This window comes from Myotis daubentonii, chromosome 10, assembly GCF_963259705.1.
Source record: "Myotis daubentonii chromosome 10, mMyoDau2.1, whole genome shotgun sequence".
NCBI lineage: Eukaryota > Metazoa > Chordata > Mammalia > Chiroptera > Vespertilionidae > Myotis > Myotis daubentonii.
The window spans coordinates 16,470,547-16,490,305 of NC_081849.1; the positions used below are offsets into that span (position 1 = coordinate 16,470,547).

At 46.7% G+C, this 19,759-nt stretch overlaps 1 protein-coding gene across 7 annotated transcripts in view; it reads left to right on the forward strand.

Annotated features, from left to right (window-relative positions):
* Positions 1-19,759, forward strand: part of CPED1 (cadherin like and PC-esterase domain containing 1) — a 288,374-nt gene that overhangs the window by 11,897 nt on the left and 256,718 nt on the right. For all 7 annotated transcript variants that reach the window (XM_059711653.1, XM_059711654.1, XM_059711656.1 and 4 more), the window contains one exon: positions 18,940-19,123. In XM_059711653.1, coding sequence (XP_059567636.1) covers positions 18,940-19,123 — 184 coding nt within the window. The remainder of the gene's footprint in view (positions 1-18,939; positions 19,124-19,759) is intronic.

Sequence of the window (19,759 nt, forward strand, 5' to 3'; positions counted from 1 at the left end):
GGGGGCAGCTCCTGTGTTGAGCATCTGCCCCCTGGTGGTCAATGTGCATCATAGCGACCAGTCATTCCAGTCGTCCAGTTGTTCAATCGCTTAGGCTTATATATGTATAGATTGATTTTAGAGAGACAGGAAGGGAGAGGGAGCAGAGAGAGAGAAAGAGAGAAATATTGATCAGCTGCCTCCTGCATGCCCCCTACTGGGGATCAAGCCTGCAACCGGGAATCAAACCAGTGACCTCTTGTTGTGTCAGAGGATGCTCAACCAACTGAGCTATACCAGCCAGGGCTATAGCCAATTTCTTACACACCTCACAACTGATCTTGACAAATGAGCTGATTTCTGCTGCTCTAAGTATATTTAGACTATGCCTAAGAGAGTGATCTGGGGGCAGTGGATGTGGGGGGGGGGGTCAATTCAGGATGGGAGAGTCAGGCAAGTGAAAAAGCCTGATGATAGTGAATAACTTATGGAGTGAAAATGGAATTTATTTAAACAGTAATATTGCTCCAGGGCCCTGATGACGTAAGAAAGAGTGGGTGTTGTTGGGGTGGTGGTGCAGGCTTCTGGGAACCTTCTGAACCATCTGTCAAAGGTCCATGCATGTGAGGCTGACCCTGCTGTGCCCCACTCACTCTCCAGGCCAACAAGCACCAATGGGGACCCAGTTCCAATGGTGAAGACTGAGTGACCATGGACAAGTGACTCCTCCGGGTTCCATTTTTCTAGACTGTAGCCTGGGGGTGGAAATGTCTGTTGTAGAGATGTTATGGGATCAAATTAGACACTGTAGCAGAGTGCTTTGGAAAAGATTGAGAATATAGAGAACAGGGGAATAAACATTACTTAAGGAGAAACAGGCATATTAAATACGTTACGAGTTTATTTGAGCAAAAATCTATTCAAATCAGGCAGCTCCAAACCAGAAGTGGTTAGAACTCCAATGGCAGGAGACCTGGTGAAAACTTTTATACAGAAAAGGTGGAAGCAGAGCAAGGAAATTATTGATTGAGAATAACGTAAAGCCTAGTTGGCTGTTCGTGATTGGTGGTTCTTCGGTTTTGATTTCATAATCTTGAGGCATTTATAGACAGATTTTGGTGTGCTTATGTAGGCTGCTAAGGCTTTAGATCCACGTCAGTCTAATGGCCTCACTGAGCAGTTAATTTAACACAGCCCAAAGGATAATGTCATGAAAAGATTCTCATTGCATTTGGAGGCTCTTGAGGGGAAAGAAAGCATATAAGCAACATAAATTCGAGTACCAGGAATGCTCCGTCTTTTTCATTAAAAAGTTATAGGATAGTGTGCTATTTAAATGTCAAGTTATACAGTTATATTTCAAAATGTCACTACGAGTCCCAAACTGTGCGGTCACAATCGAGTTTCCTCTTGATGTTTCACTGCTTCTTTAACAAGCAATAGAAAGTGTAATGGTTGCAGCCCTCCGCCTGCTTCTTCCCTAGTGGAAAATCTAGTATTAATTAAGCCAAAGAGCACAAATGCTTCAGGAAAAATGGAACAGGAAATTAACTTTTCTGTAGCAGTGCAGGAGCCACCTAACCTTAGGAAAGTACCAACCAGGAAGTGGGCTTCCCTATTGAGCAGTAAACCCACCTGCCGGGCGTACCCAGAGGGCAGAAGTGATTCCAAATGGGCTTTTCATCACTCCTCCCTTTATTATTAACTATCTTTATTTTTTTTCTGAGTAAACAATGAAAACATTGCTAACACATCTGAAACAACCTACACACAGCTAACCCTATTTATCCAAGTATTTTAGTGCTGCATAAGCTAATTAAAAAAATAATTCTTTACTGTTGAAAGTATATGTCCCCTTTTTCCCCCCATTGACCCCCTCCAGCCCTGACTGCCGCATTGTCTGTGTCCATGGGCCATGCATATATGCATACAAGGTCATTGGTTGGTTACCTCCCACCCACCAACCCTCCCCTGCCTTCCCTCCAAGATTCCGCACTCTGTTCCGTTTCCATGTCTCTGGATTCACTCCGTTCATCAGTTCATTTTGTTACTTAGATTCCACCTGTGAGTGAGATCATGTGATACTTGTCTTTCTCTGACTGACTTATTTCACTTAGCATAATACTCGCCAAGTCCCTCCATGTTGTCTCAGCGGGTAAGATATTCTTCTTTTTTACTGCTGCCTAGTATTCCATGGTATAAATGTACCACAGCTTTTTTATCCACTCATCTACTGATGGGCACTTGGGCTGTTTCTAGATCTTAGCTATTGTAAATTGTGCTGCTATGAACACAGGAGTGCATGCATTCTTTCTGATTGGTGCTTCGGGTTTCTTAAGATATAGTCCTAGAGGTGGGATCACTGGGTCAAATGGCAGTTCCATGTTTAATTTTTTGAGGAACCTCCATACTGATTCCCACAGTGGCTGCACCAGTCTGCATTCCCTCCAGCAGTGCACTAGGGTTCCCTTTTCTCCACATCCTCACCTTGTGCTGGACCCTCTAACAATAAACTGGATTTCCCGGAAGGAAACTCACTTCTCTAGGCCGTCACAGAAGAATGCCAAGTGCTGTTCTGCTATCATTCATCCCCTAAGCCTAAGCCATGGTTGGCAAACTGCAGCTCACGAGCCACATGCGGCTCTTTGGCCCCTTGAGTGTGGCTCTTCCTAAGCCTTAGGAATACCCTAATTAAGTTAATAACAATGTACCTACCTATATAGTTTAAGTTTAAAAAATTTGGCTCTCAAAAGAAATTTCAATTGTTGTACTGTTGATATTTGGCTCTGTTGACTAATGAGTTTGCCGACCACTGCGAAGGATTCTAGAGTTTAGGGAGTTGAACATTTGATAACAGTATTAGATGATGTTTTATTCTTCCTTTAGAGGTAGTACTTACGTTGTGCTATTACTAAATATTGTCATCCTGCCAAATTTTTATTTTTAAAGCAAAAAGTTAGCCATCAAATATATAAGCCTTCTAGATTTAGTGTGTAGTTTTGAGAGCTCTAAGATAGAGTGAAAGGAATATGTGAGGTTGTGTTATGATGTGTTGGTATAATGGTGCAGCATCTGGCAACATGAGCAGGATCAGGGTAGACTGGGTGGAGGCCTCGAGGGTCCTTGGGGCTCAGCCAGGCTGGGAAAAGTGTTGCCCAGTGTAGTCACCAAGGATAGCTAAGGTTGCATATTAGTACTGGCCAGTGGGCTGAAGGGACAAGATGGGAAAGGCCTGGAAAGTGAACAACCAAAAGGGTGCTCAGAGGACACATACAATCAGAATAAGTACCAAGGAGTAAATGTGCACTTAAGGGAACTTGGTGTGCAAATTTGGTACAGGAAAGGATGTTTCTTTATGCAGGTTAATGTCTGAATCTTTCACATCCTCCCCCCACCCCCCTTCTTCTTCTTTTGTTGTTGTTAATCCTCACTCAAGGATACTTTTCCATTGAGTTTTAGAGACAGTGGAAGAGAGGTGGATGGACACAGAGAGAGAAACATCTGTGTGAGAGTGACAGACACATCGATTGGTTGCCTCCTGCACGTGCCCATGACTGAGGCTAGAGATCTAGCCTGCAACCAAGGTACGTGCCCTTAACCTGAATCGAACCTGGGACCTTTCCGTCCAAGGGCCAATGCTCTACCCACTGAGCCAAACGGGCTAGGGCTCCCCTACTCTTCTTAACACTTTGGCCCCGACATGGGTAGGATGAAGCAGAGCCCCTCCGGGTCTGTGAGGTGTGTGCCTTTTTCTTGCAGCCTTTCATTCAGCCAAACACTGGCACTGGCCTTTGCTGGCCTGGAGCTGCAGGGCCACCTGCACGGAGTGTGTTGGCTTTCATCCGGGACCCTCTGTGCAGTTCCTGGGAGCCTGGCTTTCTGGAGAGAATCCCACTGAACTTGTTGGTACAGGGATGTGAATATGGAGCCACAGACGCTCTGTGCCTGGGATTGACGCATGAGACACTGGAAGTGGGTTGAGGAACTTATCCTCTTCTCTGGGGGAGGGTGGTATGAACGTGGTGACTGCAGAGACAGGGGATGGAAAATCTCCATCCCCAACTCAGTGCCTGACTTCTACCCTGGTGTCCCCAGTTGTTTTATTTGGCTAGAATCTGTCCAGAGTAGGGCGTGTGTGCTGTGGTGCTGAGAAATTCCAGGCTGGCCACCACAGATGCCTTCATGATGTTCTGCTGCAGAGACCTGGGGGCTGCGGGTGTGCAGGGGGGAAACGCAGGGCTGGGAGGAGTGCTGAAGTCATCACTGGGCAGGAAGGGTGGTGCGAGGACGAGCAGCAGGCCTTGCAGGGGGAGGGGAGAGAGGAGAAGGAGGAATGGAAATGGGAGGTTGGGAAATTTCATAGGTGTATACTTTTGAAGGTCCTAAGTCTAGACAATAGTGACCATATCTTCTAAACCAAAAAAGAGGGGATGCAAGAAAGGGCTTTTTATATTTCCACTGTGTATTTATTTATAGAACATTATAACAAAGTATGAAATTAAATCATATTTAGTTGTGCAATTAACAAACAATTTTTTATCTGGCACCAGACCTAGGAAGGATGTTCGTTGTATATACTAGTGTGGTGTCCAGGGCCATTTTTATCCATATAATATGTCTGCTTAAACACTGGCTTTTTATCAGAGAACAGCAGAGATGGTCCGCTGATTATGCAACCCCAGACCCAGCTCAAAATGGCCCTCTCCTGTTTATCAAGATCCAGAGTTGCTTTTAAATGAACTAAGTAATTACTTTTTAAATCCTCACCTGAGGATATTTTTCCATTGATTTTCAGGGAGAATGGAAGAGAGGGTAAGACAGAGAGAAATATCGATGTGGTTGCCCCCTGCACAAGCCCCGACCAGGGCCTGGGTCGGGGATGAGCCTGCAACTGAGGTACATGCCCTTGACCGAATGGAACCCAGGACCCTTCATTCCACAGGCCGGCGCTCTATGCACTGAGCCAGGCCGGCGCTCTATCCACTGAGCCAGGCCGGCCCTCTATCCACTGAGCCAGGCCGGCGCTCTATCCCCTGAGCCAGGCCGGCGCTCTATCCCCTGAGCCAGGCCGGCGCTCTATGCACTGAGCCAGGCCGGCGCTCTATCCACTGAGCCAGGCCGGCGCTCTATCCCCTGAGCCAGGCCGGCGCTCTATCCCCTGAGCCAGGCCGGCGCTCTATGCACTGAGCCAGGCCGGCGCTCTATGCACTGAGCCAGGCCGGCGCTCTATCCACTGAGCCAGGCCGGCGCTCTATGCACTGAGCCAGGCCGGCGCTCTATCCCCTGAGCCAGGCCGGCGCTCTATCCCCTGAGCCAGGCCGGCGCTCTATCCCCTGAGCCAGGCCGGCGCTCTATGCACTGAGCCAGGCCGGCGCTCTATCCCCTGAGCCAGGCCGGCGCTCTATCCACTGAGCCAGGCCGGCGCTCTATCCCCTGAGCCAGGCCGGCGCTCTATCCCCTGAGCCAGGCCGACTAGGGCCTGAGTTGCTTTTTAGAGAGGACGGACCTAAGCCACTTGTCATGCAGCTGAGGCATGCGCAGAGGAGAGAACTTTGGCCTCAAGCTGCACCCAGAACCAAAGTGTGGTCCCTGTCCCCACCCCACCGCAGGATGGAATATAACGGGACCTTGAACAGCAGAGTTTGGTAACAGTGATTTTTAAATGCTTTATTGTCCCAAAAGGTGAAGGGATTAAGAAGTACAAATTAGTAGTTACAAAATAGTCATGGGATATAAATACAGCATAAGGAATCCTATATAATAAAAGAGAAACATGCAAATTAACCATTCCTCTGTGATGCCCACAAGCCACGTCCACCAGCCGTGAGGAGTGAGTAGACAAATTAACCCAACAAAGATGACGGGTTAATTTGCATACACAGGCACTTGGCAGCCAGGGGACAGGACAGGTACCTCCTCCATGTCGCCATGGCAATGCTGGGGAAGTTTGGGCCCCGTGGCCACTTGTGTGTGCATGGGCACCAGGAAGCCAGGGGTGGGGTGGTGCACGTGGACCCTGGGGAGCCGGGGTCGGGTGGAAGCATGCAGATGCCGGGGAGATGGGGTCAGGGAGGGAGCTTCCCCCGCCCCAGTGGAGTGCATGCGCGGGCGCTGGCGGAGGTTCTTACTCCACCTGCTTGCGTGCGCGCCGACACCAAAAGGCCTGTGTCCCAGGACAGGCGTCCTTGGGAGCCAGGCCCCCCAAGCCTGTAGGCCCGCACCTAGGCCAGGAGTGGCTGGGGTCCTGGAATGTGACAGAGGGTGCACATAGGGCTGAGGGGACTCCCCCTCCCCCTCCTCCCCATGCACAAATTTCATGCACCGGGCCCCTAGTATAGTTAATAATATTATATTAACTATGTAATAACTATGTGTGGTGCCAGGTGAGGACTCGAAATGTCAGGGGGATCACTTTGTAAAGTATATGACTGTCTAACCACTATGCTGTACACTTGAAACTAATACAAAATAGCATTGACTGTAAACTGTAATTGAAAAATAAAATTTAAATAAAATAAATGCTTTATTGTCCCTAAATGCAAACAGTACAAGTCACCCAGTAAGAGCGAGAGAAAGAGAGAGAGAGAGAGAGAGAGAGAGAGAGAGAGAGAGAGTCAGAGAGAGAGTCCTTGTTCCCCTGGAGTTTTAACTGGGACCTTTTTCAAAATAGTTCAAAATAGCCAATCAACTTCCCAAGTTTTCACAGCCTTGCATTAGGGGCCACTTCCTTGCCAAGGAGCTTTCTCCCAGGTTAGACTGACCTGTGGTTAAGGACCTCCCCCTGCACCATTGTGACTTAATTGTGGCTGTGCTTATCTCCCCCTGCTCCCCCTCCCCCCCAACACACACACACACACACACACACACACACACACACACACACACTCCTGTATGGGAGGAAGGGAGGGGTGTTAATCCCTTGGAGGGACAATGCTGCGATTCCCTGGGGTGTGAAGCTCTGGCTTCCTGGTGAGGCGAACAGGCCACTGTCCCCAGCTGACCGTGCTGAACAAGTTCTGACTTTCCTTGCTCTCTTCCTTTTCATAACTAGCCAAGGATGGTGTCAGCAGATAGTGAATGGGGAGCGAGACGTAGAGGGGAGAACCAGCATTCAGAGGCCTTGGGGTATTGCAGGCAAAGGCAAAGCCTGGGACTTAGGTCCAGAGTCTCTGGCGTCTATGAAAATGGTTGGGGATTGTATGATGCTTAGGTATTGATGTTGTTGTAATGAACTCAGTGTTCTCTCCTTTTTTGTACGTTGCCTTTGTAAGGACTTACTATTTTAAGACTGAATTGCTGTATTAACTTGTTTTGGTGTCAGGGGACAGAGACTTGTCATTATTTGAACATTTTTTTCCCCCAAAAAGAACAGGGTCTCTCCTTGTGTTCTGCTTGGTTTTTTATAAGTGTTGGTTGTCGATTTTATGTTTCCCCATTATGGATGCCCTTTCCTGTTGGTTCTGTGGTAAGATTCAGGGGCCTAGAGAACATTTACTGGAAAGGCTGCAAATGCCCTCAGGGCTTGAGGACTGAAAGAAAATAACTTCTTCCTCCTCTTAAGCTCTATGTGGGCTTCTAAGAGGGCGATGGGGAAGGGGTGGGGGTGCGGGGGTGGGGAAGAGGCCGTGAGAGAGGAAGGCAGAGGGAAGGAGAAGGTATAAAAGGTTTCACTGGAGTGGCTTTGGTTTGCTCCAAAATAGGAAGCAAAATCGATGGAACCAAACGCAAAAGCAATCTGCATTCTCTCCTGGCTGCACTGAAGGCTTTATCTGTTTTTCAAAGATGCCTGGAAGGAAGCTGCCGTGACCCCCATCTCCCAGCGACTCTCCAGTGTTTATCATCTCAGTTTAGTCTTTGTTATGTCTGCAAAGTTACAGCAAATAGTAAGCTGATGGTCCACAGCTGTGCACCGTGGGTGGCACCCCAAGGAAAATTAGTGGGAGGAAAAGCCTCCAGAGCAGGCTGGTAAAAAGCACTTAATATGACTCTCAAAAGAGATGGAAAAGAAAAAAACAATTGGGAGAAGCACAGAAGGGAGTATCCACTCCTCCAGGTTGGTTGTGAGTGGATGCATGTCGGTGGGGGTAAACTGAGGCCGGCGACAACTACTGCCAGGCCCGGGTGGCAGGAAGTCACGGCGGGGGACGCCAGCTCTGGACTGGAGGAGAAATCCCTGTTTTTGTGCCCTTGGTTTTGTTTTTAATGTATCCTGGTCTCCAAGACTCCTGCTCCGCGTGAGGGTTAGCGGGGCAAGGGCTGAGCAAGCAGCACAGAGCGGAGGAGCCCCAGCACGGCTGAGGCGCCCAGAAGCTGCTCCGTCTGCCTCCTCTCCCCACCCCCTTTTTAAAAAAAAATACGTTTTTATTGATTTCAGAGAGGAAGGGAGAGGGAGAGAGAGAGAGAAACATTAAGGATGAGAGAGAATCATTGATCGGCTGCCTCTTGCGCCCCCCCTCTGGGGATCCAGCCGGCAACCTGGGCATGTGCCCTGACCAGGAATCGAACCGTGACCTCCTGGTTCACAGGCCGATGCTCAACCACTGAGCCACACTGGCTGGGCTCCCTTTTTTTTAAATTTTGCAAAGTGCTCTTCTTCAGCCTCTCCCCTGCTCCTTCTTCCAGTTACACAGGCCCAATACTGCGCCCCTTTTAGGAGGCACTGCGGCTCCAGGTTGTGGGTGAGGAGCATGGGTGTTTAGCATAGAGATGACTAGGTATGCTCAAGGTTTACCTTCAGATTATAGATTTAATATTTATTCGAAGTGATGGAGTCTTTTCTGATCAACAAACATCCTAATGTATCTCGTAGGTCTCAGTGTTTCAGATGTTCCCCGCGGACTAAGGCGACTGGCCTTGTCAGTCACTGCAGATGCCCTAGCTTAGGCTGTCCACGCCAGGGGTGGCCTGCGGTTCTCCTGTTTTCCTCTTTTGCGCTGGGCTCTCTCATTCTCACACTGAGCTGATGGACTTCCTCTCTGTTTACTTAGTATCCGTGCAGCAAATCCTTTCTGGGACTTTTCTCTCCACTCCTGGAATGTTTTCATCCTCTGCACTTAGCTCTCTCTCAGGGACACACACACACCCCGTGACTTGTGATGTGACTGGTCTGTGGCTGCTTCTCTTGACTCTTTTTAACCAAGCCAGTCCTCACAGTGCAGTGCTTACATGCTTGCCCTCCTGATGGAGGCGTTTGGGGTCTGGGGACCCCAGGCTCTGGGACCCACTGTGGGTTCCAGGCGTCACACAGGAAAGAATTCGAAGACAGGCCAGCATCAGGTTTAAAGTGAAAGTGAGTTTATTAGTGAAGCAGTGAGGCAGAACTGCAGCCCTTTTAGCTGAATTTTCTTCATTTATTGAGGTTCATTTAAGGGGGTGGGGGGAGTTAGGGCATTCAAGGAGGGGAAGGAATATTCAGGCTCTTCCCGGGAAAGGGGTGGAGACTTCTCTGAGGAGCTCTGTAGCCACTTGTGTCCTTATTCGGGCTTTCTGTCTCGGAGGATGGTGGCACGTGGCGAGTCCTTCAGCAAGCTGATGTATTACAGGGAGCATAGGATCCGGCTAGCGCCTACCGTTAGGTGAATGAGTTGTCATGTTGGATCCAGCTGGCCTCTGCCGGTTTAAGCCATGAACCTGGTGTGAGGTGGTTGTCTTTCTTGGCAGCTCCCGTAAATGTCATCGATTGTGGTTGTTCTGCCATGTACCCCATCTCACTCCTGTTGTTCTTCCTTCCCTTATCTTCCCTCCCCCGAGGCGAGGAGATGACCCCTTAGGACAGGTCTCAGGCCTCCCTCATATGTCTTCATCACTCAGGCCCCTGAGTGTTTCCATTTTTTTTTTCCTTTAAAGCATCCTCTTTTCTGCATTATGGGAGCAAAGGGAGCGATGGCAGATCGTCTGTAGGAAAGCCTATGATTTAGGTTGTAAAAGTCTGGGCTTCGGGAATCTATCCGGATGCCCACCCATTCAGAAAACAAAATAAAGCAAGGACAACACCTATCTATATAGTACGTCCAGTTTTCCTCATCCACTTCCTCCCTTCTGTAGGAAATGGACCTCTGGGATCCATCTCCAGCATGGTCGGCTTTTGATGGACTTTGCTGAATCCCCCGGGCAAACAGAATGTAGGGATGAGGTTAGGGGAACCAAGAACTGTGCATGTGGGCCAGCATCCTGGTGGGAACCCCAGAGGCATCTGCCTCAGGTAGACAGAGGAGGTGGGAACAGTTAAAAAGGCCTCAGGCCAATTTTTTTAAATGGCCCAATGGGAGACCAAAAGACCTAGGTGACAGATGAGGAAACAGGTGACCCCATAGTACTCAGCCAATAAGGAACGGAGGAGGGACTAAATAAATAGGCTATGTTTCCTGCCCCACGTGTGCCTGGACAATGGGATGGCCACCCGCTCTCAAAAACATATTAAAAGTCTTGTTTTCGCCATACTTCTGTCTCCGAGTCCGTTCTTTGAATTCAGATGGGTGAGCATTTCTCACACTTCTCTGGCTTTTAATAAAAGGAATCCAGGTGGACCTAATTCGAAAGACCAGCCTAAGTTACCAGCATCATTTCTCTTCTACTCACCAGGTTTTCTTCTCCAACTAGCTGCTTAACAAGGTAGTAAGTTCTGTGGCATTACCTGTATTGTTATCCTCAGTGCTGACCATACTTACCATTTGCAATAAAAAGTACCTGTGCTGCTGACCTTTAACGTCTTTCTGTCTTAAATATTCCTCCCATCTTTTCTCTCCCTCTAAGAATTACCTTTCTCCTCTCGTTTTCTTTCATACACAATGTTCATAACAGAGGCAAGAACAGCATCATGACATCTAAAGGGAGTTCCTGGGTCATTCTTTCCCACTCTACCCTGACCTCTTATCTCTGCAGCAATTTACATTGTCTGATTTCATTACTTGTTTATTGCTCCTCCCACTAAAAAGTAAGCTCAGTGAAAGACAGACCTTTGCCAGGGATCTTCACTGTTATGTCCCCCAGAGCCTACAAACACGCCTGTCACAGAAAATGTTCAAAAATATTAAATGAATGAATGAATTGTGCCGAGCCAGCTCAGCCAAGGGTTGGAAAGCCTGACAGGGAAAGGATGAAGAAATGACCTGGTCATTTACCAGAGGTAAACAAGGTAGTGGTCACCATAGTTACAGTGTTCTTGTGAGTTTCACTTGTTTTGGCCGAACTTGCTACACTTCCCACAGCCCATTAGCTAACCAGATAAGATCTAGGGAGCATCATAAGGTCAAGCCTAATTATGCTAAGAGGACTGTGCCCTCTAAGCTGGGACTTGTTTGTGGCTTTGCCAACATGTCAGTCCTAGGCTCAACCCTATAGCCGTGCCCTACAATGAATGAACATTGAAAAAGAGCCAATGGGAGAGAAGGGGGAGGGAATATTAAGGATCCAGGAGGAGGGGCTAGAGATGGATGAAGTTCTCAGGGATTTGAGAGTGGAAATAGGGGGGAGGTTTATTGCCTAGGGGAGGGGGAGTGTGGAATCTGGAGAAGAAGCAGAGTGATTAGCCAGAGATAAGTGGAGGACAGATTTCTTTATGGAAATCAAAAGAAAAGAGGAACTGTTCGTTAAATCAATAGCCTATAGGTTTGCCAAAAGAGAGGCTGTGTAACTCACTGTTTCCTTCTAATAGTGCTAATTTCCTCTATGAATGGGGTAGCAGTTATCTATAGAAATTAGAGGTACCTGGAGAGTGAGAAAGTTTTGTCACTATGGACAATGTAAGAAAGAATTGACCAAGGACACAGAGCAGAATGGTCTGGGAAGCCAGAAGTCGGAATTGGCTTTGCCTATGAGAATCTCACTGCAGAGGTCTTCCTAGGGTCTCTTGGCTGAGTTTCCATAACATCTTATCCCCCCTAATTTACCTTCCCTGTCCTGATTTCTTATAAATAATTGCTTAAGTCTGCTTTCTTCAATGGGCTGTCACCTGTCTGTCTTGTTTACTGCTGGATCCCCAGCTCTTCCATGCTTGAGGTTTTGTCACGTAAATATGGTGGAAGCACAGTGGAGAAAGGGAATTGAACATACCAGGCAGGCAGTGCTTGGATGTTGAACCATGGAATCTGAGCTGCAGAGAAAGACGGTGAAAAGGAGGCTAGTAGAAGAAAGTTGGCACTTGGGGGAAAGGCCAGTGGTGGAAGAACAGACATTTTGGAAATATATGAATGCGATTAGAGAATGAAGTGTCTCATTTTACTTACAATTTCAGAGGTGAGACCATGGGAGGAACCATAAAGTTCAAGGTGAAACCACTGGAATGGATGGTAGCAATGATGTAGAAGAAATAGTCATTGGGGATGAGGAAGTAATGAATATATTATGGCTTGAGATGCAGATGTCAAAGCCTCCACTGAGATTTTCTAGTGGATTTTTCACCACCCTCTTGCCGTCCAGGACCCCTCAGGAGATGTCATGGGCCCAGTGCACAGATTCGGCCTGGTCCCTGCAGGCCAGGCCAAGAGACCCCACTGGTGCACGAATTCGTGCACCGGGCCTCTAGTATGCATATAAGATCTTTGGTTAATCTCTTCCTGCCCTCCCCCCTCCTCCTTTCCTCTGAGATTCATCAGTCCTTTCCATGTTTCCATGCCTATGCACTGAGCATCTGCCCCCTGGTGGTCAGTGTGCGTCATAGCTATCAGTCGAATGGTAGATTAGGCTTATATATATATAGACTAGAGGCCCAGTGCATGAAAATTCATGCACTGTGTGTGTGTGTTGTGGGGGGGGCGTACCTCAGCGCACCTGCCCCCTCTCACAGTCTGGGAGCCCTCAGGAGATGTCCTACTGACAGCTTAGGACATCTGGCCTCCCTCTGTGGGAGGCAACCAGCTGATCAGGGGAAGGTGATGCCCCATCACGCCTCTGCTGCTGCCACTGCCAGCCGCTGTGGCTGCCTGATCCTCGGGCCCTCGCCGCAGCAGCCACCATCCACAGCCTTCCTGAGCCTCGGGCTGGCCCTGGCAGTGGCAGCCTGAGCCTTGGGCAGCCACTGTGGCTTTGTTCGGAAGGACGTCTGGAAGATGTCCACCCCAATTAGCATATTACTCTTTTATTAGTATAGGTATTATTGCTGTTGTGTCCTTATTATTTGTTTAGAACTTATGTAGAGCCACAGATGAGCAAACTTGCCTTTCACTGGGTGTTGAGTGTTGAGATAGCCTTAATGTACAGTTTGGAAGTACAGTCAGATGGTGCTCTGTGTTATGGGGATGAAGTAGTTCTGAGAACTGGATGGTCCTTCCATGATGGGCTTGAAATTCAGTTGTGTCAGCTGTGAGATCGAAGGCTGAGGTTCACTAAAGGTCCATTTAGGTGAGGAGCAGTCTCCAGAGACCCTGCTTGTGTTTCCAGGGAACCTGTGGCTCCTAAACCATCCTGCAGCTATAAATAAATTTTAAGTAGAAAATATGTAAGTTGTTGTACATCCTAGCAAATTTTATCTATTTTATTTCTCGAATTACCTAAAAGAAGTGTACATTTCATCAATTGAAAAAATATTTTATTCTTATAGTAGGAAAAATTAAAACATAATTCACAGTAATAGGCTCTGCAATATTTCTAAAATGCCAAAAATCTAGGCCAGCAAAGCAATTCGACTTTTAGTTATATATGACACACATCCTAGGTCTAGTATATATTTGTAGAAGCACCAAAAGATGTCATAAATACATGGCTACTTAATAAATCCAGAAATAATCTTTCTGTTGTGTAGGAAAAAGTTTTATTTTTGATTCCTACTATATTTTAAAGGGCAGTATTTCTTGGTTTTCTGGTGAGTCTTGGAGAAAACTTTTTAATAGTATAAGTATCTGAGAAATAGAGTACTTTCATAACACAGCTTTTTATTCACTTTTACTGAAATTTATTATTTTGTTCAAATATTTAACTATTTTTGTCATTCTTGCTACTATTCATGATTCTACCGAAGTAAATTTCTTAATACATTTGTCCCTTTTCTATTCCAAATATTCTATAGTAGTATTTATAACAAAGACTTTTACATATTGAGAAAATGATGTTTGCATTCATTCACTCACTCAAAGAATGTGTACTATGTGCCCATTACGTTCCAAATACTAGTCTTAGGTTGAGGAAACCAAAGTGAATAAAACAGACAAAAATACATGCTTTCATTTACCCTTCCTTTATGGTGTGTAGAGACAGAAAATAAACATAGTAAATAAATAAATTATATTTTTGCATTAAAAGGTAATGAGTACTACAAAGAAAAACATAACAGGGCATCTGGAACTACATAGTTTATTTTAGAATTGTTTCTTTTTGACAGAGACCAAACTATATTAATTGAAAAGTTTCTAGAATTCCTATTATAAAAGCAGAGTTACAATATAACATTATTAATCAACTTCATTCATCTATTTAACATCATTTATTGATAGGACACCACTATATTACACAGTTTAGCATAGAAAATTTATTTAATTCCCAGTATAACCTCTGAGGTAGGATTTGTTACTACACATAAGAAAAGCCCTGATGAAGAGAGTCAGTGATAACTCGCCCCAGCGGATGAAGCCAGTGACTAGCACAGCCGGAATTCACATCCGGATTTTGGATTTCCCAATGCTTCTCCAGTCTTACTCTACCTTGCTTCATGTAACACTCCAGCTTGTTTATTACAACACTCTATCCTTTGCTTTATCGAAGTGGTATAAAGGTTTCAGATTTGGAAGTCCTGCCAATAAAAATGTGTTCAGTTAATAAAACAACTTTCATGTCGTCTAGCAGAATGATTTCTGAGGGACAGTTCTGCTGATCTCTCAAGATGTGAGAGAGGGAAGTGATTTCGGGATTAGAGTGTCATTAGAGTAGAATATCTAACTTCTCAATTAGATATGGAGGCTTTGCAAGTCTCAAGTTTAGTTGTAGTGGTGCTCAGGTTGAATGTATTTTTCCACTAAATACATATCTTCAAAAGTGTCTGAGTAATCAGGAGCTTTTATTTATAAAAGTGCTGCTCCTGGCGTTTGCTAATCCCGCATTTGCTGGTGCGGTTGACATACTGTTAGCATAGTTTTCATTTCACATACCCAGTGCGTGCACCTGTTGTCAGACTGGCAAAAACTGTTCTCATTCCTTGGTATTGGGCCATTCTGCTGATACAGGGTGTTATAAATATTGCAAGGACAGGGCGGTTTGTAGGACAGGATAATACAACATAATCTGACTGACAAGCTCATTTCCTATTAGGTCCTGTAGTCAGAGACATGAGTTAAAATTTCAGCCTATGTCCAGGTTATTACAAAAATGGCCAGTCATTATATTTTATTTAGAATATGCTCTCCATAAGGTATATTGGTAAGAGTTAACTCTGTGTTGCTTAAACTGATCCTGATTGGGGGAAAAAGAGGAATGGTATCTTCCTAAATAATAACTTAAAGTTTGAAAGTACAATCTCTTTACGTGAAATCACTGCTATACTTGAACTGGCTGTAATAGAGAAACACATCCTGGGATTATGTAAGAAAATAATACGAGAAGGGAATTCTGGACACTGCACTTTGCCTGAGTGACGCCGATATATTTGGAAGCATCTGTCTTCCTCTTCCACCTCGATGCATGTCTGCTTATTTTGGCCTCCCCTGTGATACTGGGTCCTTCCAACTCCTGTGTCCAAAGGTTCAAACTGTATTGAGGTTCAAGTACTCCTTCTTAGAAGTTTATCATTGCAAACTAGAACCAGATATATGTGTGTGTGTGTGTGTGTGTGTGTGTGTGTGAATATATATATATATACTAGAGGCCCGGTGCACAAAAATTTGTGCACTCGGGGGGGGGGGGGAGGGAGGGGTCCCTCAGCCCGGCCTGTGCCCTCTCGCAGTCTGGAACCCCTCGGGAGATAACGACCTGCTGGCTTAGGCCTGCTCCCAGGTGGCAGAGGTCAGGCCCAATCCCTAGGTGCAGCCCCTGGTTAGGCTCAGAGCAGGGCCGATTGGGGAGTTGGGGCGCCACCCCCTGTCATGCACAGAGCAGGGTGGATCAGGAGGTTGCGATGCCACCCTCAGTCACGCTCAGGGTAGGGCCGATTAGGGGGTTGGGGCACCGCCCCCTGTCACACTCAAGGTGGGGTTGATGGGGAGGTTGCGGCGCCACCCCCTGTCACGCACAGAGCAGGGCCCATCAGGGGGTTGAGGAGCTCCCCACTGTCACTCACAGAGTAGGGCCGATAGGGGAGTTGGGGCACTGCCTCCTGTCACACACAGGGCAGGGTGGATCAGGGGGTTGGGGTGCCGCACCCTTTTACGCACAGAGCAGGGTCGATCGGGGGTTGGGGAGCTCCCCCCTGTCACGCGCCGCCCTCTATCACCCACAGAGCAGGGCTGATCAGGGGGTTGGGGCGCCGCCACTCTCACACTCAGGGCAGGGCCGAAGGGGAGGTTATGGCTCTACCCCATCACACACAGAGCAGGGCCTGTGGGGCGGGGGTTGGGGCACCACACCCTGTCACACACAGAGCAGGGCCGATCAGGGGGTTGGGGCCCCTTCCCCTGTCACGAACAGAGCAGGGTGGATAGGGAGGTTGTGGCCCCGCCCCCTGTCACACACAGAGCCGCAGGGCGATCAGGGGGTTTGGGCGCTGCCCCCTGTCACACCGATCCCGGTGTCGGGAGGCCTCACAGCTCTGCTGATTCCGGTGATGGGAGTCATATTACCCTTTTACTATATAGGATAGAGGCCTGGTGTATGGGTGGGGCCAGCTGGTTTGCCCTGAAGGGTGTCCTGGATCAGGGTGCGGGTCCCCACTGGGGTGCCTGGCCAGCCTGGGTGAGGGGATGATGGCTGTTTGCAGCTGGTCACACACCCTTCAGGGTGGGGGTCCCCACTGGGGTGCCTGGCCAGTCTGGGTGAGGGGCTGAGGGCTGTTTTCAGGCTGGCGGGTGACTAAAGCTGCCAACTGCTCCTTTTTTTTTTTTATTCTGAGCCAACTTTAGCTCTGACTCCAACTCTGAGGCCTTTACTGCTGAAAGCAGGTATCTGGTTTGTTTGGGTTCTATAATCGAAACACTGTATCAATTCCAGCTCTGAGATCCCGGCGGGCTGAAAGCAGGTTTCTGGGGTTTTGTTTAGCTTCTATATTTGTAACAATGTTTCAAACTGCAAGCTCAGAGGCCGGCAGCGGCAGGCGGGGAACATTGGTTTCCTCCGTCACTGAAGCAAGTAAGCCTCATGTTAGCTTCAAGCTGCCTGGCTTCCGGCCGCCATCTTGGCTGGCAGTTAATTTGCATATCGCCCCGATTAGCCAATGGGAAGGGTAGAAAACGTATGCTAATTACCATGTTTCTCTTTTATTAGATAGGATATATATATTTTTTTTGGTGGTGGTGGCGGGGGGCGGGAAGTACATCCCAATTTGCAGTTAAACTCTTGAGTTCAAATAGTTTCATTTCCAATAAATGTGATATCCTTTCACCAGTCATGTTTTGCCAAAGTGCTGTGCACAGAGAGTGTGGTTAGGTAGTGTTCTATTCCTTTCCATTATATTCATCGCACGTATGTATGGGGCAGGCAGAGCGCAGAATCAGAAGCGTTTTTCCTGACTCTCCGATCTGTGTGATACGGTATACTGTTATTTTTAAAACACATATCTAGTACTTCTTGTATGCCAGGCACAGTTCTAAGCACTTTACAAATATTAACTCCTTAATCCTCATAGCACCCTTGGGAGGAAGGTATTGTCCAAGGTTACACACATGGTGCTAGTGGAGCCAGCAGTTTCAAATCCAGCAGCCTGGCCCTGGCGTTTCTGTTCTCTTGCACTCCACCATGCATTGGCTAGTAATTTTCAGATGATTCTCTCTCATCATTGATGTTTCTATTTCTCTCTCCCTCTCCTTTCCTCTTGGAAACCAATAAAAATATATTTAAAAAACATTATTAAAATATCGTCATTCTTCCTACTTGTCAAGGAGAAAACTCGCTTTTGTTCATGGCATTTCCAAACATTCTTGTGAGAACGAGGGATGTTTATTTGGAGGACAAAAAACTGTTGGAGGGATAACCTAAGATTATGACATTTTGGTAGTCTCCTCACACAAAGACCCACCCAGTCTCACTGAGATGCATTCAAGTTTTGCTGCATCCTGAGAGAAGCTGTAGCAACATATGTCTCCAACGGGCTCTGGGATTGCTTCCCAGTTGTAGCACTTCCTGAATAATTCCTTCCAGAACAAAACCCAGCCTCTCTCTGAGTCCGTTTCCTCCACCCTGTTTACCCAGAAGAACTGTTATAAGATAATGCAGCTGGAACTACTTTATAAAAGCACGATGCAGATGATAGGCATTGCTATTCATTTCCATTTTCTGCCAGAGTTGCGCTCTGTATTTCTGCACCACACTATTCAATCTAGGACAGCGGTTCTCAGCCTGTGGGTCGCGGCCCCTTTGGGGGTCGAACGACCCTTTCACAGGGGTCTCCTACCTAAGACCATCGGAAAACACATATATAATTACATATTGTTTTGTGATTAATCACTATGCTTTGTGTTCAATTTGTAACAATGAAAATACATCCTGCATATCAGATAGTTACATGACGATTCCTAACAATAGCAAAATTACAGTTATGAAGTAGCAACGAAAATAATTTTATGGTTGGGGGCCACCACAACATGAGGAACTGTATGAAAGGGTCGCGGCATTAGGAAGGTTGAGAACCACTGCTCTCAGAGCTCTGTACGTTAATGGCCCCCAAATTTCAACTTTCTGTAATAGTGAGAAAAAGGCAGTGCACCTTCAGTTCTTGCACATGAGGTCGTCTCTGTCCTTGTCAGCCCTTCAGAGAATATGTCTTTCATGTCTAGAGAAAAAAGTTCAAAGAGAACTTTCCGAATGGTCCCTGATTTGCATGAGTGATGTCCTTCAAGAGAAAGATGCCGCTTCCGCTTGAGTTGTTATGCCTGCTTTCTTTTTCAGATGGAAGAATCCATGGAGACCCACTTTGGCAGCCATGGCAGAAGGGCCATAGTCTACAGGCCTCCCTCCTACAGCACCATGGAGCTCCGGGTCCACCAGCACATTCTCGCTCAGCTCGGTTACACAGTGGCCATCACTGAAGAGAGGTCCGGTCCTGACCTTGGGCCGGAGCTCCTAGGAAAAGGTCAGAATATGAAAGCAATTACCGAAGTGGCTTGGCGTAGAATGTTAAGTAGTTTCTGGAATGTGCTACTCTCTTCCTCTAAAAGAATTCAGAAACACGAATTTCTCTCCCTGATCAGCTTTCTTGCCTTATAGAAAACTTGGCTCCTTTTCTACCTCCTCTCAATGTTTCTTTAGCTTTCGGTCTTTATTCTTGAAATTATTTTGTTTGTGTTTTTGTAGCATTTTGGAGTTGCATAGTTCATGTTTAAACGCTGCATAAAACATGTTTATGTTTATGAGCCTGAATACATATTCTGCCCAGCCCTGAACTGCTCGTATTTTAAGAAAATTGCCAATTCATCTGACTGCAAGTGGAATGTGCTGGGAATTGTTTCCAGAAGCCAGCTTCAGCGTGATTCATGGATTGTCTGTAAATGTGAGAGAAGTGTGCATATTTATCACACATGCTATTACTGGTCAATACTTTTATTTCTTTCATTTGAAGTGAAAAGTAAAAGACAAGTGTTTTAAGCAATTTATTTGAAAAAGAGAGCTGAATAGATGATAAGGGTCAAAAAGGGCAAAAACAATAACAGCTAACACTTGTTGGACAACTAACCTGTGACAGATACTTTGTTGTGTTCTGTATCCACGA